This window comes from Aythya ferina, assembly GCF_964211825.1.
Source record: "Aythya ferina genome assembly, chromosome: 1".
Lineage (NCBI taxonomy): Eukaryota > Metazoa > Chordata > Aves > Anseriformes > Anatidae > Aythya > Aythya ferina.
This window is the reverse complement of record NC_140296.1, coordinates 85,549,581-85,573,305: the sequence shown is the minus strand read 5'-3', so window position 1 is coordinate 85,573,305 and position 23,725 is coordinate 85,549,581. Positions and strand designations below refer to the sequence as shown.

General features: G+C 37.0%; 1 protein-coding gene across 4 annotated transcripts in view; it reads right to left on the bottom strand.

The window, feature by feature from the left end:
• The window catches only part of IL1RAPL1 (interleukin 1 receptor accessory protein like 1), a 773,813-nt gene that overhangs the window by 365,343 nt on the left and 384,745 nt on the right, over positions 1-23,725 (bottom strand). For all 4 annotated transcript variants that reach the window (XM_084531795.1, XM_084531796.1, XM_084531797.1 and 1 more), the window contains one exon: positions 6,317-6,596. In XM_084531795.1, the coding sequence (XP_084387921.1) occupies positions 6,317-6,596 (280 nt within the window). The remainder of the gene's footprint in view (positions 1-6,316; positions 6,597-23,725) is intronic.

Sequence of the window (23,725 nt, the reverse complement as noted above, 5' to 3'; positions counted from 1 at the left end):
TGGGCCTTTCTCTAACTCTCCTAGGGGGTGGGCAAAAAAGTGAGGAGAGAAACATCACCAGGGCAGCTGACCTAAACCAATCAAAGGGATATTCCATACCATGTGGTGTCACACTCAGCAATAAAAGGTGGAAACAGGAAGAAGAGGGGAGGGGTGGGCTCTCGTTGAGAAGACGTCGGTCCTCCTCTTGAACACCGGCTGCGTGCGTTGAGGCCTTGCTTCAAGGACGTGGTCAATCATCGCTCATTTGTGGGAAGTAGAGAGTAATTTCTTTCCTCTGCACTTCCATATAGCTTTCATTTATTTTGTTTGTTTGTCTTCCTCCCTTTTTTCCCCTTTCCTTTTTATTTCCCCTTAGTTAAATTGTTTAGTTCATGGTAGTCTTTATTTAATTATTATAATTATTTCCCTTTAATTAAATTATCCTTATCTCAACCCGTGAGTTGTTCTTTGCTTTACTTCTCCCCCTCCTCATCTAAAGGAGGGGGAGTGAGAGAGCGGTTGTGGGGTTTAGCTGCCCAGCACGGTAAAACCACCACACTGTAATGCAATTTATAATACGTTAGTTTAACTTCTCTTGCTACTTATTTTTGTCTGGATCTTAAGCTTGGTTTCTAGCCACTCTCATGTGTCTGAACAGGACTTGTTTACATGTATGTGTTCTTCACTAATTATCTCAGCTGACCAAACTAATTAATGTCTGTAAACATCCAAACACATAAGCTGTTACAAATATTCAACTGCAGAAAAGTAAATAGAATACTACAGCCATCATTATTAAGGACAAATAGAAAACAAAGACGTTTATCTCTATGCCTAAAGTGAGCATTTATTTTGCAATTGCAAAAGCAACCTTACTCTACAATGTCATTTTTAAAGCAACAAAGTCACTACTAAGATCATATTTAATTTGAAAAGACATCTGAATTCCTACATATACTGTACAAGGTGGTAAATACGATTTCTAAGCACTATTTAACTGACATAGTAATGCAAAACTCCGGTTGAATAAATCATAAAAAAAATATTTCATCTTTTGCAATCAAACCCATTGTAGCACCTTAATAAATCCCAATCCAGCCTTCTTCTTGGGCCCCATTGACCTGAGGTATTACGTCTAGGCTATTATTGGAGATACTATAATAAAAGTTTCCAGGAAGGGAGAAAAAAGATTAAAATGGTAGGAAAATACCAGTTTGACAGGAACTACAATATTTTGCAACTATTTTGCAACACTAAAGGAGGTAAAGTTTGACAGAAATTGGTACATACTGACTACAATACCAGTTATGTATATGTGTATATACATATGTAAATAATTTCTCAGAGTTTGTGTTGAATATATACATTAACTCTTTGTGTGGCTCATCTAATTATAGTTACTTCCCGTATAAAGTAAACAACAAGCAACTGTGTGATGTCACAACCACAATATTTTGTAAATCCCACTTCCTTAAAAGTACAGAACATACAAGTTACAGCACAACGGTAAAGTGCTGTACCTGAAACAAAACACGCTATTTTATTTCTTCGAAGCACCATATAAGCGCATATATTTTCTATCAGTTAGCCTTGTCCTTGTATCGATAGCTGAAATCTGAAAGCTATTTCTGTTTGTCTTCACTTCTCCAGCTATGGTTGTGCAGGAGTTCCTTGATAATAAGACTTCATGTTCTGAATTTCCTTATGGCAGCCAGCTTCCCGTAGGAAGAAAAGTAGGGATAAGTAAATAAAAGTGAGAGTATTGCAAACAGTGGTTAATAAGGATGAAGGTTCTTTCTTTGCTTCTGAAGTAAAAAGAGACAGACTTCACTACTCTCCTTTGGCTAATTTTACTAGAAATGTGAACTCTTCTACTCAATGAAACCCCATGTTTCAACTGCAATATTTTCATTGTAGAAACTTGTTTCGTCCACAAGCTAGCCTTTTAATATTGTTCATTTATACATATATATATGTATATGTATATATATATATGTATGTATATATACACATATATACATATATATATAGTGCCATATATGTGTATATATATATACATATATATATAGTATGTATATATATATATATACACACACACACATATATATATATATATAGTGCCAGCATTTTAATTTATACCCTTCCTGTGCAATAGATACATTTCCTTTCCTTACTGTTGTCACAGGTATCAAAGGCACAGAACTGTGAAGAAAGGAGTTTGTGAACAACAAAATAGCTAGTACAGTATTGTCCCACCCCTTCTAGAAAGTCTGAAATGTTCAGGAGAACAGTTCTCCTTTTACCCATTTGCCCTTTACTGTCTGCCATTAAATGTACATGTACATCTCTTGTCCCTGCTCTCCTACACAAGCTGTTGCAAGCACCACACTGAACATTGGTTTGTTACTGGTTACATACCTTAACTGAGCTTCTCAATTCAGTCTTAAAAACTAGAATACATCATAACATCATTCTGAAGGTGTTTAAAGCCCTCTTAATGAAAATTATATAAATCTTCCAATCTGTAAGAAAAATCATTTAATTTCATATCTGCAATCTTCATCATGATCCCTGAAAGAAGTATAGTTCTTGTTCACTAATCCTTCTCCATTTTTTTTAATGTTTTATGAGTATTAAAATATAAAGTGGAAGCAGAGTTTAGTATTCTGCTTTTAGTGATGAGAGCAGAAGGCAGGTATTGATGTGAGAGTTTTTGCTATATTTCTATATATTTCTATATTTCTATATGTATTTCTATATACATATTTCTATATATATTTCTATATTTCTATAGCAATAACTTTGGAAGTATAGATAAAGTACATATTTTTTACCAGATGGCATCAACCCAGCCTCTTAAGGTAAGAGGAAGGGAAAAAAAACGGAAGAAAAAGAAACCGCTATACTACTGAGGAATTCAGTTTGTTTATTCCCAACTAAAATATTAAATACATAGTTACCACAAGAACATAAAATATTCAGTTTTAAAGTTGATTCTAAACTAGCATTCCAAACTGGCATTCCAAACTATTTGAAGGTAACCTTTAACTGTAAGCATAAAAAACAAAGGAATACATTTCTTTCATTCTGAGATAAGGATTCTACCAATAACCACCTTGATCAAAAAATTGAAAGGCTCTGTTAAACAAATCTATATCTGAAACAATAATATATAACAACAAACACAGACTTCTGGGTACCACTGTTCAACAAGCACCTACTTATTCTAGTGGATCTCAAGCTGAGAAGCTTTGTAACTTTTCGTAATATTCAAGATCACAAGCTACTTATTATTTTTAATCCAAAATCACTCTACACATATGAGCACTGACAGCTGGAAATTACATACATGTATGTGCTACAAAAGCAGTATGTATCTTAAAGAAGATTAGAAAAAGCCCTTACATACCCGCAGACTGAAAAGAAGTATGTTTACAAAAAGCATGAACACAAGTTGGCATGATAAACAAATGTTAAACAATGACTGATTATCATAATGAATCATTTATCTGTAATTGCTAGAAAGCCCTACATGAGATATTACGATTTTATTTGTCTAAACGAGTATTAATTATGGTATGTCAAATTGCACGATGGAATAACTGAATCATAAAATATACTGAGTTGGAAGGGAGCCACAAAGATCATCAAGTCCAACTCCTGGGTCCCCAAAGGACCACTCAAAAATCAGACTGTATGTCTGAGAACATTGTCCAAGAAATTCTTGAGCTCAGGCAGGCTCAATGCCATGACCACTTCCCCAGGGAGCCTGTTCCAGTGCCCAGCCTCCCTCTCAGAGAAGAATATTTTCCTAACATCCAGACTGAACATGATGCATCTTTATGCTGCTCCTTTGAGTCCTGTTGCTGTCACCAGAGAGAAGGAATCAGCATCTGCCCCTCCTCTTCCCTCATGAGGATGCTGTAGGCTGCCATGAGGTCTCCCAGCAGCCTCTCCTCTACGCTGAACAAACCAAGTGACTTCAGCCACTCCTCATAAATCTTGCCCTCTAGATCTTTCTCCATCTTTGTAGCCCTCCTTTGGATGCTCTCTAATAGTTTTCTCCTTTTTGTATTGTGGTGCCCCAAACAGCACACAGTACTTAAGATGAGTCAGAACCAGTACAGGGCAGTGCAGGACAATCATTTCCCTTGACTGCCTAGCAATGCCGTGCTTGATTCACCTAAGGATGCAGTTGGCCTTCCTGCCAAGGCTGCCAAGGCACATCATTGACTCATATTCAACCTGCTATTGACCAAAAACCCCAGGTCCCTTTCTGCAGCGCTGCTTTCCAGCTTCTGGTCTCCCAGTCTGTACATATTGCCAGGGTTGCCCTGTCCCAGGTGCAGAATCTGCCACTTGCTCTTGTTAAACTTCATATCGTTTGTGATTGCCTGGCTCTCTAATTTGTCAAGATCCCTCTGCAAGACTTCTCTATCTTTTACAGAGTCAATAGTCCTCCCAGTTTAGTGTCATCTGCACTGAAACAGCTAAACACTAAAACATCCTAAACACTTTCTCATACTATATCCAAGTAATTTATGAAAATGTTGAAGAGAAGTGGCCCTAATATGGAGCCATGAGAAACCCTACTAGTGACTAGCCACCAGACTGATGTAACCCCATTTACTATATACCTTTGAGTCCAAACCATCAACAATTGTTCACCCATTGTACTTTTTTTTTTTTTTTTAATCTAGCTGAACGTTTTGTCCCAAAGGATACTGTGAAAACCAGTATCAAAAGCTTTACTGAAATTCAAGAACATCATTTCATTATTTCATCAATTCATTACATCAGTTGGCTTCCCTCGGTCAGCTAGATGGGTGACCTAGTCAGAAATTACATTTTTTAAGCAGGACCTTCCCCTTCTGAACCTGTGTTCTCTGTGATCAATGACCACATTGTCCTTCATTTTTTTTTTCAATAATTCCCATAATAATCTTCTCCATAATTTTACCAGGCATTGAAGTGAGACTGACAGGCCTGTAATTACCAATAGTGTTGCCATTTTCATGGCTACTGTTACACACTCATCTGAAAACATATTAATCTAAACACATATAAATGTTCTCCTTTAAGTAAGTAACACAGTGTGTAATATTTTATGATTTTCTTATAAAGAAAGCCATCACCTTCAGAAGAAAAAACATGAAGAAGACACATGCTGAAAATACTATTGAATAAATGATGCGATCCAAAATGTCTCACAGGTTATATAAGGGGCTCAAAGAACAAATGTTAAAAAAAATAAATAAATCTAGTAAAAACAAATCCTTCACCACACACAACCCTGACAGCGTTCCTTCCCTTCAAATATAAAACTGTAGTAGACACTAAATTTCACAGGACTTCAGGTTCTGCTAACATATTTTTTTATTTTCCTTGCAACATCAGAATAGTTTCATCATGCATTCTCTTGTCTAGTCCCTCAGCTGCCTTACTCTTTTTCTTGTGTGTGAGTAACAACATCATTTTACAGATATGTGCAGAGAAAAGAACAGTGCTTCATCTGTTTGCCTATGAACAATAACCAAATGTTTCAAACCTTTGAACAATTAGCAGTGACTCTTCCCTGTACCTCTTACGTACAAATTCTAATTTGCATAATTTCACATCAAATGAAAATCTAGCATAAATGCGTGAGACAAAAACAAATTGCCTAGCTGATTTTTTTGAATGCAAAGACCTGGAAACAATACCTTACAGCAAAGCATTTTAAAAATTCAAAAAGTAATTCAACTCTTGTTGGAGCAGGAATATGAATCTAGCCCCAGTTATGGTCATAAGACTTGATGCATCAGAAGGTTAAATACCTTTGAAAGATATCTGACATGGAGCTTATATTATCAGGTTAAATAAACTGTGATTATAAAGGATATGTGCCCATAAAACTTCTGAAACTTCACCATAATGATACTCTGTTTTCCTTGATGCAACTACTTTTTATCAAATGACAACTTTTTACAGGAAAACATGTACAAAATTCATTTAAAAAGAAACTCAAACGTTCAAAGGGAACTTTTAACTCTAGGAGAGTGATTGTTGGAGTTAAACCAGAATCAAACCCAACAACACAGGACCCAACATCCAGTCCCACCCACCTTATAAATTTTGATGCTGCCATATATAACCTAAAGTTAAAAAATATACATATTCAAGACATTCAGCAACAATTTCTAATTAACACAAAACAAAACTTCAGGGAAAGGAATAGGAAGAGGAGAAGAAAAAGGAACAAACAAAAAATATTTTTCTTTGCATAGAAGTCTCACTATTACGAGCCATGCTTGGTATCTGTGTCATTAAAATGCAGTATATTAAAATCCAGTACCTTATCACACATGCGTAGAGTCCGCTGTCTTGTACCACTGTTGGTCGAAACCAAATGGAATCTTCTTCTTTGCTCATTCTAGTTCCATCAAAAGCTATAGGTTCCTCAAAATCTCCCGGTCCAGAGCTTTTGTACCACATCAAACTGAGTCCAGCACTTTGTGCTAGGGAGTAATTAGCTCTAATATATCCATAAAAAAGTGCACATTTTATACGAACAGGTTCTCCCACTAGAACTTGATATTTCTTGTAATCCACAGACCAGTCAGTGCATCCATCAACTAAAAGAGAGGAGAAATTAAAAGATATTACCAGAGAGCTCAGTTTATATTGCAAGCTTTATTAGAGCGTACTGCATTTATGCAGAGCGTACTGCATTTGAGACAAAGTCCATTGAGTGAATAGCAGTAATCTTCTGATCCCTGAAAAATTAACTGTATTTTCACACCATTTATTTCTTGTACTTTTCTATGCAGAACAAAGTTAATAAGACAATTTGCATTAAATGCTGATAATTTCAGAGATAACTGAGCAATTGTTCTTTTTGTTTTGTGGAACTCCAGCATGAGCAGTTAGAAAATACTGAAATTAAACTGATGCAACACAGAAGCCATGTGGGACACAGGGTGTCATAATCACTGAATTGCATTAATCAAATAACTTCAGGATAACAATGTAAAATAAATAAGCATTACTCAAGAGATGTTAGGACAAGGAACTGCGGACTGAATCAAAAACTATGAAAGTTGGATTTGAAGGAGTAGAAGCTGTCTTAAAAACAGAAACAAGAGAAAATGTGCAAAAAGAGAGTGCCAGGCTCTTAATTCAAATTTCTGATTTTCTAAAAGTTCACTGCAGATTTCTTAAAATGATTCATGTTTTTATTTTTTCCTGTCCTGATTAGAAATAGTTTTATAATAATTTTCATATTATTCACCTGTTGAATAATGTCAGACAATATCAATACTGTTCCAAAACAACTGTTCCTCAGAAGGCAATATCAGAATCCTTTCGCTTTCAAAAGAACAATCCCTCCCCACCCCCCCACACCCCCCCCCCAAAAAAAGCCCCACAAGATTTTTAATAAAAAATACCAAAACAACTAAAGGAGAATATAAACTTAATTCCTACAATGCTTTCCTTAACAACAGTTTATGGATTTCATTTGTTTTGTTGGTTGGTTACTTGGTTTTGATTTGTTTCTTTGTCTTTTAAGGTGTTAAGTGAGGAAAGTGTGCTGCTGCCTGGCTGCAGGGGCCTGCCTGGTGCACACTGACTCTACCCAGACTGGGGGATGTGGCAGCTGTTTCCAATTGGAAGGTCCAACCTGTACCAAAGCTAAGGACATAGCTAAGGACATGGCCTAGAGACGCACTGACACGGATAGAGACACACAGACACACTGACACAACTGGTCACACAGGCTGCCTCACCCAAGGCCTGCTTCCTGCAGAACTTACGCACAGGACACAGCTAGCTGAGACCCCTTGCTCCTCTCCAGCTGGTAGAGATCAAAGTCTACTAGCGAAGGCACATACACGGGACATGCTCTAGGTTCACAAGCACACACACATTCACAGATTCTTACAGTACTGGCACAGCCACCTAGCACCCCTCTCCAGATCCCGAGCCCCATACCCACTTCAAGTTCGCCTACTCACTGGCTGGTCCAGCTTGAAGTTTGCTGCACAAACACAGCACTTGCACCCTTGTGCACACCACATTCACAGGTCTCCCTAAGCATACTAGCATGGACTCCCTGCCTACCTGATACCCCAGATACCCAAGGCCCTCACTACTCCCCATCTGGTCCAGCTTAAAGTTTGCTAGTGAATACCTCCACCCCTTTCTGCCCCCGCCCCCCCCCCCCCCCTTCTCCCTCCCTCCCCTCAGAGCAGATTGGCAAAATACAGGCATGTGACCCCTCCAACAGTGGCACCAGGCTGTGACCCCCAGCCCTGTTGTCCAGCTGACAACATGGAGCTCACACTTGCCTCACCCATTCTGGTCCACACAAGTAGCTGGTTTGGGAAAAGACATTGTTCCCACCCCATGTCTGGGAGCAGAAGACTCTAATTGCTCTAGCAGCTGATGCTGGGACCCCCCTCTCTCCAGTAGCTGGCATCACAGGCCAGGGGTGTCCAAATCCCTGATGTCTGACTCTAGTAGTTGGCAGCAATTCCACTTACATACAGAGAGGCCTCAACAGCAGCTGGCACTTAATCATTGCAACGCTCATGCACATGGGAGAGAGACTGTGAATATGCACAGAGAGTTAAGAAAACATTTAATGAGATAAATAAGATAGGACAGACTGGTGATCGGGCACAAAGCTTGGCCATACAACAGCACTTACTGGCCCCAATTTACACATTGGTCTTTTTCTAGCCATCCCTGCTCTTTGTTCTTCCTGTTCCTACTTCCCCTTGCACACTACCAATGGATTTGAAGAGCTCTGCAGTTTCTACACCTTCCCAGTCTGGATGCTGGAGTTGACAATCTTACCAGACGCAAGGTTCATCCTTCCTGGAGGTAGTGCCTGTAGCATTTTAGCCCACCAATTAGTGTGACTGGGCAGTTTGTTTCTTGTGATTGTCTACCCATTTAGAAATCCTGTCAGTCCAGCTGCAATAAACATTCCCACATTCTCACATGCCCTTATCAATTAGTTTGACTGACCAGACTTGGTTTCCATCACTTCTTCCTTTTCTTATTATCCCTTGTTGCATTAGATAAACATCCTTGCCAAATACTGTTAAAGGAGCAGACACTCTCCTTCCATATACCCTCACAGAAAGAATTTCAACAATGAAAATTCACAATTAGGTTCATTCATTTAAAACTTTATTGTTCAGCATTGCCTAGCTAACTAGGCCCTCACACCAGACACTATACAGCAATCAGTACATACAAAGGTCAATTTATTTCACCTTAAAATGCATACCTATGACTCATATAAGTATTTGGCCTTTGCATTTGCCACTTCACAGTGCTAAGAGCTTGCAGAGCAAACATAGAAAATAAAAAATAAAAAAAAAAAAAATAAATAAAGGTCAGTCTGTGCAGTGAACAGAATTCTCATAGTGAAATATATGCCTTTGGACTGTGTCCTCCTATGTTTACTTTTAAGGACAGGAAAAGACATTACGTCCCTGTTTTCATATTCCTACTCAACAGTCCCTAAAAATTAGTAAACTTGACAAGGCTCCAAAAAGATGGAGATGAATGTTTGCAGCAAGTGAAGTGAATGGATACAAAACTGCAGTATGGCTTTCCACAGGACTTAAGAAACTATCTTCCATTTATTTCCAAATTCATTTACATCCTTGATCATTTCATATTTTACCTTTCTAAAAGAACATTCTCTCTCTGATCTGATTCTATTTCTCTCTGCTTCTAAATCCCAATGCCAACAATGAATTAAAATACACCTCTAAGCAGCATTAATTCCATTATGCAAGTTAACAGCTAATAGCTTCTTCATCATACTTGATTATCAAATTGTAATATTGCCTTTCACTGTCTAATTAAGTTACTACAATTTCATTTATAATATTAGTTTTTTTGTTTGTTTGTTTGTTTTTTGTTTTTTTTTCCCTCTCAGGATATTTCGCTCTCTAATGGCTCTCTATTCCTTGAACTTGAGGAATCCACGAATCCTACAATAATACACCAACTCGGTTTCCAGACTTTCTATTTAATGAAGAATAAACTACGCAGAGCAGATTTTCAACTATTTTAAACTTTTTTTTTCAGCACGCTGTTCCCGTACCAAGGATCACATGAAGTCCATTTTATTAGGCTCAGGCATAGGGCCTAGAAGGCATTCAATAGTCATGAACAAACAGACAAAATATCCAAAGTTTTGCATGAACTAAAATTTTCAAAGTTTCATTCTTGAATTTTAAGAAGAATATTAAAAATAAACTGAGTTTGTAGGAATTGCACTTACATTAATTCTGTGTGACATATCTATATGATATATATATTTGGATGACATTTCTGTGGAAAGAAAATGTAAATCAAAATCTCCTAAATGTATAGAATTGTCTAATTTTTAACCTTAATATTTCATATAGCAAAGTAAAACAAACATTAGATTTTAATGTAACTATCTACCAAACTACTTAGTAGTTTGTTGGCAATAACCATATCAGTATGTCTCACCAGATGGATTAAGAGATCAGCAAGTTACACAAATATGAATATTAGTGTGCTCATAAGATTATGGATTTGTATTTTATATATATATATATATATTTTTTTTTTTTTTTAACTTGAGCTTTAGTAAAAGTTCTAATTTGGTTTGCTTGCTTGCATGTTTTGTAAAATTTAAATATCTGTGACATCATTTTTAGATACACAAAAACAGACAAGTAGCAGGTCATGGTGTGATATTGGGCTTATGTGGCGAACTTTTGGTAGCAGGGGGCAGGGGCTACAGGGGTGGCCTCTGGAAGGATAACCCAGGAGCTTCCCCACTTCAGACAGAATCAGTTCCATCCAGCTTCAAAAGGCACCTGCTGCTGGCCAAAGCTAAGCCCTTCAGTAATGCTGGCAGTGTCTCTGTGAGAACATACTTTAAAAATGGTGAAAAACACTGCACAACATCTGTGAGAGAGAAAATTTGAGAGGAACAATGATGTAGCCCCCCCAGGTCAGTGCAGAAGGAGGACAGGAGGTGCTCTAGGCATAGAGCAGCAGCTCCCCTGAAGGTCATGGAGAGGCCCCTGGTGGAGCAGGCTGTCCCCCTGCAGCCCATGGGTCCCACATGGAGCAGATCTCCGTGCTGCAGCCTGTGGAGGAGCCCCAGTGGAGCAGGTGGATGTGGCCTGGAGGAGGCTGCAGCCCATAGAGAGCCCCCGCAGGAGCAGGCCCCAGGCTGGAGCTGCAGCCTGTGGAGAGGAGCCCATGCAGGAGCAGTTTTTGAATAACCACAGTCCACAAGAAGGAACTAAGCTGGACCTGTTCTTGAAAAACTGTAGCCCAATTGCAGCAGGCCATGAAGTATCCATGGGAGGGACCCCACACTGGAGCAAGGGAAAAAAATGAGGAATTAGGGGCATAAATGAAAAGTTATGAACCCCTATTACCTACCTTCTCTATGCCACTTGGGGAGGGGTAGGATGAGGAGGTAGTGGAAGAGTTGGGAAAAAAAGAATGTAGTTAAGCCTTAGAAGAAGGGAGAGGTGTTTTTGTCTTTTTTTTTTTTTTTTCTTACTATCCTACTTAAATTTTTAATTGGCAATAAATTAAATTAATCTTCCCCTAGTTGAGTCTGTTTTGTCTATGACAATAATTGGTGAGTGATCTCCTTGCCTTTATCTCAACCAATGCATTGTTTTCATCCTATTTTCTAACCCTGTCTTGTTAAGGAGAAATAAGGGAGCAGTACAGTAGGCACCTGGCAGCCAGCCAAGGTTAACCCACCACAAACAACTACAAAAGAGAAACCCATGATTTAAAACATTAAAAAATGTCTGAGATTTTTAATTATCCAAGATAAAATGAGGCAATCCATGTCCTCTCCAGAAAAATGGCTTTGATCACATTCAGAGATCTTAACAAAATATTTGTCCTCTTTTCAGCATGGTCTTTCAAATGGAGTGAACATGACAGCACTTCACTTCATACTTACATAAATATCATACCATATTAAGCTCCGCTTACACTGATGTTCAAATCACAACTGTATTAACCTTATCACAGCTAGAAGCTTTAATACCTTAAAATTCTTAGAGGAAATACCTCACGCTACTTCACAGACAATGTAACTTCACCTATTCTCCTAGGTGTTAATGCAATTTGGAAAGCTATAAGAGAAGTTCATAATTCTCATCATAAGACACAGGCACCATTCTGTGATAATGGTGATATTTTAGGAGGTAAATGTCTATCTGCGCTTGAAATGTTCCTATCCCACAGCAACAGAGGAGTATAAAGAGTCTTAAAAACACATAGTATAGTCATAGTCTTCAAACTGAGATTACTGTGAATACTACAACAGATGGTAGCATGCATGCACTGTAACTGGCACTTCCTACGTACACTCTGCATGTGGTGCATAGAGTACATATGCATTTTTCAGTCTAGGAAAACTTGGATGTATGAGGAACCTAATTAAAATCCTGATTTCCAACTCCTTGAAGCATGCAATTTTCAAAGATTAATTATATTCAAGATGCCTCTTACGTTCAGAGAAATCTTTAGATTTTTCTATTGACATTGGTTCCTTAAAAATGTCACATATATATGCAGTTAGGTGTTCAATACCTGTGTTACTACCTTCATAAGCAGGGACAGAAAAGAGCTAAGGTTTAAAGTTTAATATTAAATATTAATATTAAATATTAATATTAAATGTTAATATTAAATTTCTATTCAATTTTGTGTTCTAATTGTGGTTTATTTCTATTTTGACAGGATTTTCTTTATTTTCTTTACATGTAGGCAAGTATTTACTGAAGAAAAAAATTAATGCTTCCCTTTTTAGTTATTGCTGCTAGAATCAACATCTACATTTATGCTGGTGAAAAACAACTGTGGAAAAGAAATTCCCTCAAGACTTACCAGATGTTTTTATTTCTATTGTCACATCATAAAGCAGTCAATCATCTTTTTATATTATTATTATTATTTTATGAATTGGAAAATTCATCAGCTTTGAAATTTCAGAACTGCATTGAAATGAATGGTTTCAGTCCCTGATCTCTATTTTAATATGCTGCCAGCTATTGCTGCACATAACAACATAATAGAGAGAGGAGGGTGAATATCATTCACTCAGTTATTTCTTTGAGTGATTTCAAGGTATGAAGTAAACCACACTACACCGCTGTCCTAATAATGAGATTGTTTTGATGGATAAACAAGCTCCTCATGGGCTGTAATTTTTTATAAGACCCAGCACACAAAATAATTTAACATTTCAAAGAGGTTTTCCCTTTCATTTTTCAGGATCATATACATTATTTTCAAGAGAAAATTCAGTGCTGAAAAGGCGAAAATAGAGCTACAGCCTCCTGCGTTCACTGCTACAACCTGGCTTCATTCAAAAGCTTTGATTCAGCTTATAGGTTTCAGAATTCATGTAAGTCTTCAAGTTTCCAATACATTGATCAAAATCCACATTCCTGGAATCTAAAAATCTAAACAATTTAGGTCTGACATTAATTGAAAACAATTACCCTAAAATATTCACAACTCTAAATCAATAACAGTAAATTCTTCCAAATCTATTACATTTAATATATGTATATATAAATATATATATTACTTTTTTTTTTTTTCTTTTTTTTCTGTTTATCTGTGTTTGTTGTTCCATTCTTAATCTGATGACCTATATACAGAGTAATGCAATGTCACCATGCACTTTTTATCTATTTGCCAATTGCCAGCCACATTAGGGCTTTTGAACACATCAGCCATTTGCAACCAAATGGGACAGGGAAGAGATTTCATAAATTGTGAAAGATGGGAAAAAATTGTGAAATAAGGGAAAAGGCACCTGGTCTTGGACCTAGAGCTTGGAAAAGAAGGCATTAGTGGAAGAAAAAATTAGATGACAATAGTTAAGGAGAGAAAATGTGATGGGCAGAAGAAGTGAGCAAAGGTATTGTAGCTGTGTGGCTAAGATTTTTTGTGGAAACTGGAAGTGAGGGGAAATCTGTCAGGAATCTGTCAGGAAAACCAGCTCCTGTTCATAGGCTGTTCATAGAAAAAGTTGTTGAAAGATTATCAAGAGATGCACAAGACTTAAAATGAAATGAATTTCCATATAAAGTTGTTCTACAGCAGCAATTTTCACAATATTTAACCCTCAAAATCACTAAATTAAAACCATCAATCTGCTCTGGTTTATCTCATTTGACCTACCAGGATTGTTTCTTTTTGCTTAAACTAGCCAGCATTAAAAATAAAAAATAAAAATAAATAATAATAATAGTAATTTCAGATGAGCATTAATCATTATAACACACTCATTAGTACTTGTGCCTATTAGCTCTATGTAACATAACACGTGGTATTCTATTGCATGTTCTTTTTATGAAGAAATGCAAAAATATCTATTTTTGGTTTGCATATCCTTTCATTTGCTATAAAATGAATTATAACAAGAACAAAGAAACAGAGTTAAAAATGTAACATGCATGGGAAGATGAGAAAGAAAATGAGTTCACTTCTATTCTTAGACCACTTAGACTTTGTACTTTCAAAAAAGTACATAAAATTGGAAACATGAAAAAATACAGATTTATCATTGGTAGTAATGTTTTCAAATGAATTCATCAAGTGTATTTTATACATTTTTACATTTCCTTTTTTAACTAAAGCTGCTATTACAGCTCTGCATGCTACTATGCAGCCCTTATGTCTGAGACAGTACTTTCCTTCTGAAATCACATTTTACATTCTTTATAAAACTCTGTCAAAAATTACCTTGTAGGCTACTAGAATTGTGTGGTGGCTGTTATGAGACGATGCCAATAAAGGAAAAGGAAGAACATTTGAGGCATTAAAGGCAAAGGAAGAACATTGAGACTGAAAAGTTATTTTGATTCATATCATTTATTAAATGTTAACTCCTAAAAATTATAATTTTTCCAGCCTCACCTGAAAGAATCATTAAAAGTGGCAGATTCATTAGTTGGGAAACCATGGAAAATGCACTCATCCACTAGAAGAAGAGTAATGGAGAGCGCACCCTATAGTTTGCCTTAAAATAATTTTAAATTCTTTATTTCTTGGCTTCAGAATACTACATTAAGATGAAACAAAGTACATATACTGGATTATTTAGGTTTAAGATAAGAGTGAAAATATTTTTATGTCTATCTAGTCAAAATTCCTTATGTCATTCTTCCTTTTACCTACAACAAGGCAATAGTATTTTTGCCTGAATTAATAGAAATCCATTAATTATCACCATTACATATATATATATATAAAGAATATCAAAGCTCTTTAAGAGAGAATAGAATAAATATATTTTGCAACACAGAACTACCTTGAATGAGACACTCCCCTCTTCCTACCCCCCACTCCCCCCTCCCTTTTTCTTTTTTTTTTTTTTATCACTTAGCATGATGTTAGTTGTTGTGGAATATTCCTTTGGCCAACTTGGATTGGCTGACCAGTCTGTGTCCGCTCCCAATCTCTTGCCCAATCCTTCCCCCAAGTCTTGTCTGCTTGGGGGAGTTGAGTGAGAGAAAGAAAAAGCCTTGGTGCTGTGCAAGAGTTGCTCAGCAATAGTCAAAATGCTGATACGTTATCAACACTGATTTGGCCTCAAATTCAAAACACAGCACCATATGGCCGGCTAAGAAGAAAATTAACTCCATCCCAAACAGACCTAATACACAGGTACCTAATCTTTTGTGTGCTTCTGTATGCTACCTTCTTTCAGTAATGTATCTTCAGGGCAGACAGGATCTAAGACATCTATACATGTATATTTACAGTTACATCATAAAGATGGAAGCATAATGTAATCAACAGCCACAAAACATAGCAGTTGATTTACTAGTATAATTTCTGTTGTCCTGATATAAAACTGCATTAATGATCTGAAATGTTTGTTTTTTTTTGTGTGTGTGTGTGTTTATTTTATTTACTATACATCTTTATTTGAGGACAGTTCCGCAGCCTTTCTTTCTTTCCTGACTACTCTGGAGTATCAGCAGTTCATTTTAAGACATTAAGAATACAAGTCTCTTCCCTCCTTAGTCTCCAAACATTTTATGATTTATTTTGAAAGTTAACTTCTCATTGGTGCAATTGCCTACAATCTGTATTGTTCACTATATGATTTAGGTACCTGAATTGTGATATATACTGGTCTTAGATTTCCCTCTGGAATTACAAATGACTGAAACAGTAACTCAACCTTAAGAGAAAATACAATGGCGAATGGTTATTCTAATTTCTGAAAATTAAACAAACACATATTAGGATCGCTTTTAGAAAGATTTCCAAGAAAAGAGAATCCCTGGACCATAATAATGTATCATAACATCAATTGTATGGCAAATGATGTTATTTATATATAAGCGCTTCTCCATAAGCGCTTCTTACTGTTGAAACTGCTTTTGAAAATTCATTCTGTACTCCAGTAGCTTCATTTTGGAGATTATGGGGGATACCAAGTTTTTCTTCACATTGAAATTTCAGTAACACATGGGACAGCAGCTGCACTTTAGACCTTCATAATTTTTATCCTGCAAAGAATATGGCTGCATTATCAAGTTGCTGAATATCAGCTGAAATGAAATAACTGAACATGCGAATATTCTCCATGTGCACTAAATATGAGAAAATTCAACAGATTTGTTTGTAATACAAAAGGATTACAATGGGTCAAATTACATCATGTGTATAGGAGAGTGCAAACACCTTGCTGCTGTGGCTTAGCTGCTGGAAGTTTCTTAAACTGCAGTAGCATGGATGCTTGACTGGGACTATACAGAAATGAAAAGATTTGTAGTAAGTGCTTCAGAGGATCTGAGACCCGAAGAAACATTTACTTCAAACAGACTTTGATTCAAAGGAATTTTTTTACTTTAAAAAGTTCAAAGATTAGAAAGTCTAAGCATGTAATTAAGTGTACATAAGCCATGAGGTTGCCTGCAATAACACGTATTAAAAATGCATATTTCTGTTTCTCATTCTGTTCTACACTATCTTTCAATCTTATAATAAATGGAGAGAATTAATATTTTAAAACCATGATCTTGGACTGACAATTTTCCTTGCCATATTACACGTTAACTGCATACACCTCCTATGAATTTTGATGACTATTTATAGTCTACAATTAATGCTGCTAAGCTCAAACTGTAGGCATGGACGTATTGAAAGACATTTGTATCTGTATCTACAACTAAGTAGAGGTTAAAATACAGTACAATATTTAACAGTGTAAAGCAGTTCTAGGAAGTTTTTTTTCTTTTACTCAATATGAAAAAGTTACTTATTTGTGTCAAAGCTGACAAGTTTTTTTAAATAATCTGTGGTATATGTGCATATCAGAGCTTCATTTTGACTGTGTGTGTATCTGCACACAAAAGAACTGAGCAAGCAATTACAGCGTTCTGATTGGTTGTGGCTTTTGTGGCATCAACGTGTGGCCTGGCAATGAGTACTTCTGCATTGGAAGCCAGAGGGCTTTTCCATGGAGTAGGTCAAACCATCAATGCCCTATCAACAGACTTGGGGAAATAATTATTAAAGACAATAAAATAAAATAAAATAAAATAAAATAAAATAAAGTAAAATAAAATAAAATAAAATAAAATAAAATAAAATAAAATAAAATAAAATAAAATAAAATAAAATAAAATAAAATAAAATAAATGTATCCTTGGTGTAGCTGTCCCTTTGGCAGGGCTTACATTTACTTTAAAACATCATTGTCATTTTTAAAAGTTGTGTTACATAACAGTACATACTTTACATAGCAGTAGTAAAAAATACACATCTTGGTTGATACTGCTACATTATGGGTGTACTACTTAATGTGTAAGCATACAAGTATCCAGGGCTCAGAAAGAGATACATTTGTCTTCTCTTTTGCATTTATTTTCAATCCCAAGAATCATTGAAAAGTTTCTGTGTGAACACCTCAATGGCCAAAGGTATATTTTGTATTACTCTGAAGCTTACTATTGTAGTGGGTTTACGTGGCAAGGTTTTGGTAGCAGGGAGCCATAGGGGTGGTTTCTGTGAGAAAGATCTAGAAGCTGCCCCATGTTTGGGAAGGGCCCCATTGTTTTCCAGATCCGAGCCAATAAGCGATGTTGTTTTGCGCCTCTGTGAGAGCATATTTAAGACAGGGAAAAAACGCTGCGCCACACAGCAGCCGGGCGAGTCAAGGGAGTGAGAGAACAGCCTTGCACCAAGGTCAGTGTAGAAGGAGGGGGAGAGGTGCTCCAGGCGCCGGAGCAGAAGTCCCCTGTGGCCTGTGGTGAGGACCATGGTGAAGCAGGATGTCCCCCTGCAGCCCATGGAGTACCACGGTGGAGCAGGGTTCCACGCTGCAGCCCGTGGAGGAGACCACGGTGGAGCAGGTGGCCCTGCACCGACGGAGGCTGCCGCCTGTGGAAGACCCCTGCCGGAGCAGATTCTGGGCCGGACCTGTAGCCCGTGGAGAGGAGCCCACGCAGGAGCAGGTGACCTGGCAGGAGCTGCTGCCCGTAGGGGAGCCAGGTTGGAGCAGTTTTCTCCTGAGGGATGGACCCCGTGGTACGGACCCATATCTGGAGCAGTTCTGGAAGAGCTGCTGCCTGTGGGAAGCCCACGCCGGATCAGTTCATCAAGGACTGCATCCCGTGGGTGGGACCCCACAGCACAGGGGACGAGAGTGATCGAGAAGGAGCGGCAGAGAAGAAGTGCTGTAGACTGACCGTAACCCTCATTCCCCCGTTCCCCTGCGCCGCTCGGGGGGAGGAGATGGAAGAGGGTGGATGGGGGGAAGGTGCTTTTGTTTTTTTTTTTTCCCTTTGTTTTCTCACTTCTCTCGCTTGTTAGTTGTAGGCAATAAATCTTACTATCTCCTTATGCCGAGTCTGTTTTGCCCGTTACAATAATTATTGCATGATTTTCTCGTCCTTATCTCAATCCTTGAGCCCTTTTCACATATTTTCTCCCCATTCCTCTTTGAGGAGGGGGAGTGAGAGAGCGGCTGTGGTGGAGCTCGGCTGCCCACTCGAGCGGAACCACGACAACTATACAGCTCTCGGTACCATAACAATTAGAAAACACATCTTAGCCAAAATAAGGAACTTGGTCATTGTCATTTGGGATTTTTTTAATTAACAGAAATCTCTTTTTATAGCAAAAGTATTTTTATCTATTAAATAACAGGATTGCAAGAAAAAAAAAAAAAAAAAGCATAACTGCCCCACACAACTGCAATGAGAGCTTACATCTGTGTGCAATGCAGGGACCATTTAGCTTTGAATTGCTAATAAATAAAAATAATAATAATAATAATTAAAAAAAAAGAACACATTTGCTTATGAAACAGAAATAAAATTTTAATTAAAGACATTTTTGTGGTGTAAATTATTTTCCTGCGGATGCTACCAAGTCCAAAACATGGTAGCTTAAAGCCAACAGGAAATTCATTAAAGACTTAGTAAAGAACAACAATATTAACTGAACTTTAAAGAGAAAATATACAGTAAATCTCACTTCACAGATTACAAAAAGTCATTATAAATCTGTTTGTACACTTTTACTTTCATTTAAGAAGAACTTAGAAGGACTCATATTATTATAGCATCTGGCCTTTTCCTTTTTTTTTTTTTTTTTCTCTATATTAAGTCTAGAAGCTAAAGCTTACAAAAGTTATTAGGTTTTGTAAATCTTTGCTCCACAGTTTGACATTTCCTCTGTTCCCATATGCTACATACTTGCCACACTTAAGCCAGCTTACCAAACAGAAAGAGGCCACTAGAGTAATACAGTAGTTCAGTATTTTAATCTCATTAGGTAACAGAAATGAAAATCATTACTATTTGAGTTTGAGAAGAAAACTTTGCTTCTTTCACCAAAGCTTATTTTAAAGCTCAGCATGAAGGTTTGGGATGAAGTGAATCTAAAGAAATAGAATGGATTTAATTGAGTTAGGAAGCCAAATCCCATGGGACTCAGATAAAAAGCTTCTTCAGGTATAATTATGGATCACGTAAGCATGCTGATGTGCATAGCTGCATTGAATTTCAAAGGCAAATTCACAACATCAGAGCATTTCCATTTCTCTGCTTATGCTGTTCCCCAGAATACATCCAAAACAAAATTAAGACCTGTTAGAAAAGGCAAACAAAATACTTTTAAATATTCTAATATGTTTTTGCATCTTAACTTTATAAAACCAATAGAGTTTTTTTTGTTGTTGTTGTTTTATTTTGTTTGTTTTGTTTATTAAAGGCAAAGGCTGCACATAAGCACAGAGAGAGAAAAGCAGTTACTCTCTACTTTCCATCAACAAGCCACATCGCTGGGAAGCAGGGTCTCAATACACGTAGCAGTTGTTCAGCAGGGCAGGCAGTTCCACAATGAGAGCCCGCTCCTCTCCTTCCTCTTTCCCACCTTTTATTGCTGTGTGACATCATGTGATATGGAATATCCCTTTAGTTGGTTTAGGTCAGCTGCCCTAGTGATGTCTCCTCCCCATCACTTGCCCACCCCCATCCTGCTGGCTCTTGGGGAGGGAGTCCTGATGCGGTGCCAGTATTATGCAGCAATAGACACAACACTGGTGTGATGCCAGTGCTATTCTACCTACACATGCAGAGCACAGCACTATATGGGCTGCTTCAGGAAAAGTTAACTCCATCCCAGCCAGACCCAGCACAACCATAATTGATGCAAATCAAATTACAGGATCTGGACTTTAGACACTTCAATTGCAACTGGATCATTGAATACCAAGGTAGAAAAAAATATATATATAATGCAGTTTTATATTGATTTATTTTAAGAATTCTTTTAACTTATGTCTTACATGAAATGCTACAAATTGGGTCAAACTGACTTCAAAATATGTCTCTACTTCTCTTCAGTCTAAGGCTTTATAATGTAGCAAAAACATTGAAAACATAAACTTTATAAATTACTTTCAACATTAGATAAATAAGTCTTACACTGTCTTTATAAGTGTGCATATAAGATAGGCAAAGTGCATATTGAATACTTATTGACATTTCTCAAGTCAGGAAGTGAGGAAGTCAGCCCAATGGCATTCTCCAACTTTAGGGTTTTACATGCATGTCTACACAACCTAAATTGTACTATATTTATGTGGTATTTATCACATTATTTACATTACACTTTTATTATTTGTTGCTAATCTTCAAGAGAATAAAGAGTAGCTGTGTTTTTTGTTTGTTTGTTTTTCCTTTTTCATATAACAATTATTCTGGGAAAAAAGATAGTATCAGCTAGGAAAACAGTGGTTACTAATTGAAGATGGAAAGAACATTGAGCAAGAAGAGCAGATATGTCTTGAAGTAGTAAAATTCTTCAGGTACAAAATTTATGTGCCAAAACTGAACTCATAAATGAAGCTCGCATTGAGACATACATTTCAAATAAGTGTTTATTTTATTTTATTTTTTTTTGAGTGTGTGTTTGTGTGTATTTGTCACCATTGTGACTACACAGCACAGTTAACTTCATCATCAGACAGCAACAACTAAATGCTTATATTTTAGTAATTTTATTTGTCCTGAATCTTCAAATTGCTTTCAAGAATAAAAGTTATAATGAATTTTGAGAATGCTACTATTTTGATTCAAATAAATTGAATTATTTGGTTCTTTGTCTTCCATTGGCTAGGCAGATTCTTTAGCTTGTAAATATTTTATTTAACCTGTAAATATTTTCTAGGAAAGGTTAGCATTATTCTTATATAAATATTAGCATTATTATTAGCATTAGTCATTACATGGATCCTTACAGGATATATTATCCAAAGGACTGTAGTACACAAAACCAACAGGACTAGGAATTACAACATCAGACAGCACGGTCTGGAAGGGAGGCTTCCCCCTTGACTTTACCCCCCTTCCCTCACTCCCTCCCCCTTTTTAAAAAAAAAATTAAGTCTTTCTTTAAAGGAAGGTTTTTTTTGTTTGTTTGTTGGTTTTTTGTTTGTTTGTTTTTGTTTGTTTTTGTATTTATTTTCTTTTAACTCTGAAATTCAAAATACCCTAAAGTAGGCAAGACTAAGTGTAATAAACTGTACTTTCAGTCAAGTCTAGTACTCACATGCCTGCCTGAAGATGAAGTTGTTGGTTAACTCCAGAGAATTCACTAAGTATGACAGCACTGGATAAATGCCATAAGTCTTTTAGTCTCAGTGCTTTTAATTGTATATCATATGGTCACACCTGAGTTACTTGAAAAATGGTGCCACTTTTAATAACTGAGCAATTACTAACATGGTCAAAAATCCACCAATGCAAAAATGTAAATGAAAATATCTGTGCTTTTAACTAAAGAAGCTGGCACACAGGCTCATATTATACCATTCCAGTCAACCAAGGAATTAACGTTTTTATAAAGGAATCCAATGAAATTAGAAATAGTTGTAATAGTGCCTTATAACCCAAATATTCCATTGAGGGTTACTTTTATTGAGTGATGCTTCACTCTGTTTGATCTCTGCACAGCCTTTTTGCTACCTCAAATGCACCGAGGTAAAGAAAAAGCTAGTATATTTTTCAAGATAAGGTCACAGAGCTGAAATAGATTTTGATCTGTGGTTATTTAAAATTTCTTCTGGGATTATTCAATCTAGTAACTAACTAACGTTCTGGTCATCCTCTGTGTTCCCCTATGCACATATATACACACTTACATACACACTTAAAATATTAATGGTAAACTTTGCTGCACGATGTAAGTAATTCTGGTGAGACTGAAACATGAGTGCAGACTGGAGCTGTGCAACCTGAGAGTCAGTGGTGTCACAGCCTGCTACTAATACCATAGACAACATGTGAAACATCCAAACGTAGGCTCAGATTTATGCCGGAGGAGAGGAGTCATGACTAAAGTAGACAAATAGGCCCCATAATCTGTACAGGCAAAGATGAATGTGTGTTTGTATATCCAGATTGAGAGGAAAAAAAATGAGTTGGGGCTTTTTCTTGTAGAAAAAGGAAACCGCTTCCCTCTTTATTCTCCCAGAGTAAAGGGAACAAAACTGAAGGGAAAGAAGTGCAGGAAACAGTAGGAAAAAAAGGGGCTTATTTCAGGCATTATAAAGAAACAAGAGTGCACAATCTTAAAAGTCAAAGAAGGCGGCTAAAAAAAAAAAAAAAAAAGTTAACATTCACTTCTGAATTTCCTTCATTACAAATATGGGGAGGAAATTTCCCCTCAATGTAAGATTTTTAGTGATAATCATAGAATCATGGAATGATTTGGGTTGAAAGGGACCTTAAAGATCATCGAATTCCAACACCCCTGCCATTGGCAGGGACACTTCCCACTAGACCAGATTGCTCAAAGCCCCATCTAGCCAGGCCTTAAACACTTCCAGGGATAGGGCATCCACAACTTCTCTTGGCAATCTGTTCCAGTGCCTCACCACCCTCTAAGTATTTTTTTTTTCCTGAATATCTTTTTTATTTTAAAAACATTATTCCTTGTCCTATCACTAAGTGTCCCTGACAAAGTGTCCTTCCCCAGCTTTTTTTGTAGGCCCCCTTTAGGTACTGGAAGGCTGCAATGAGGTCTCCCTGGAGCCTTCTCTTCTCCAGGCTGAACAACCCCAACTACCTCAACCTGTCATCATAGGAGAGGTGCTCCAGCCCCTTGAATCATCTTCGTGGCCCTCCTCTGGACTCATTATAATAGGTCCTTCCTACCTTCCTATGCTGGATGCCCCTGAGCAGAACAC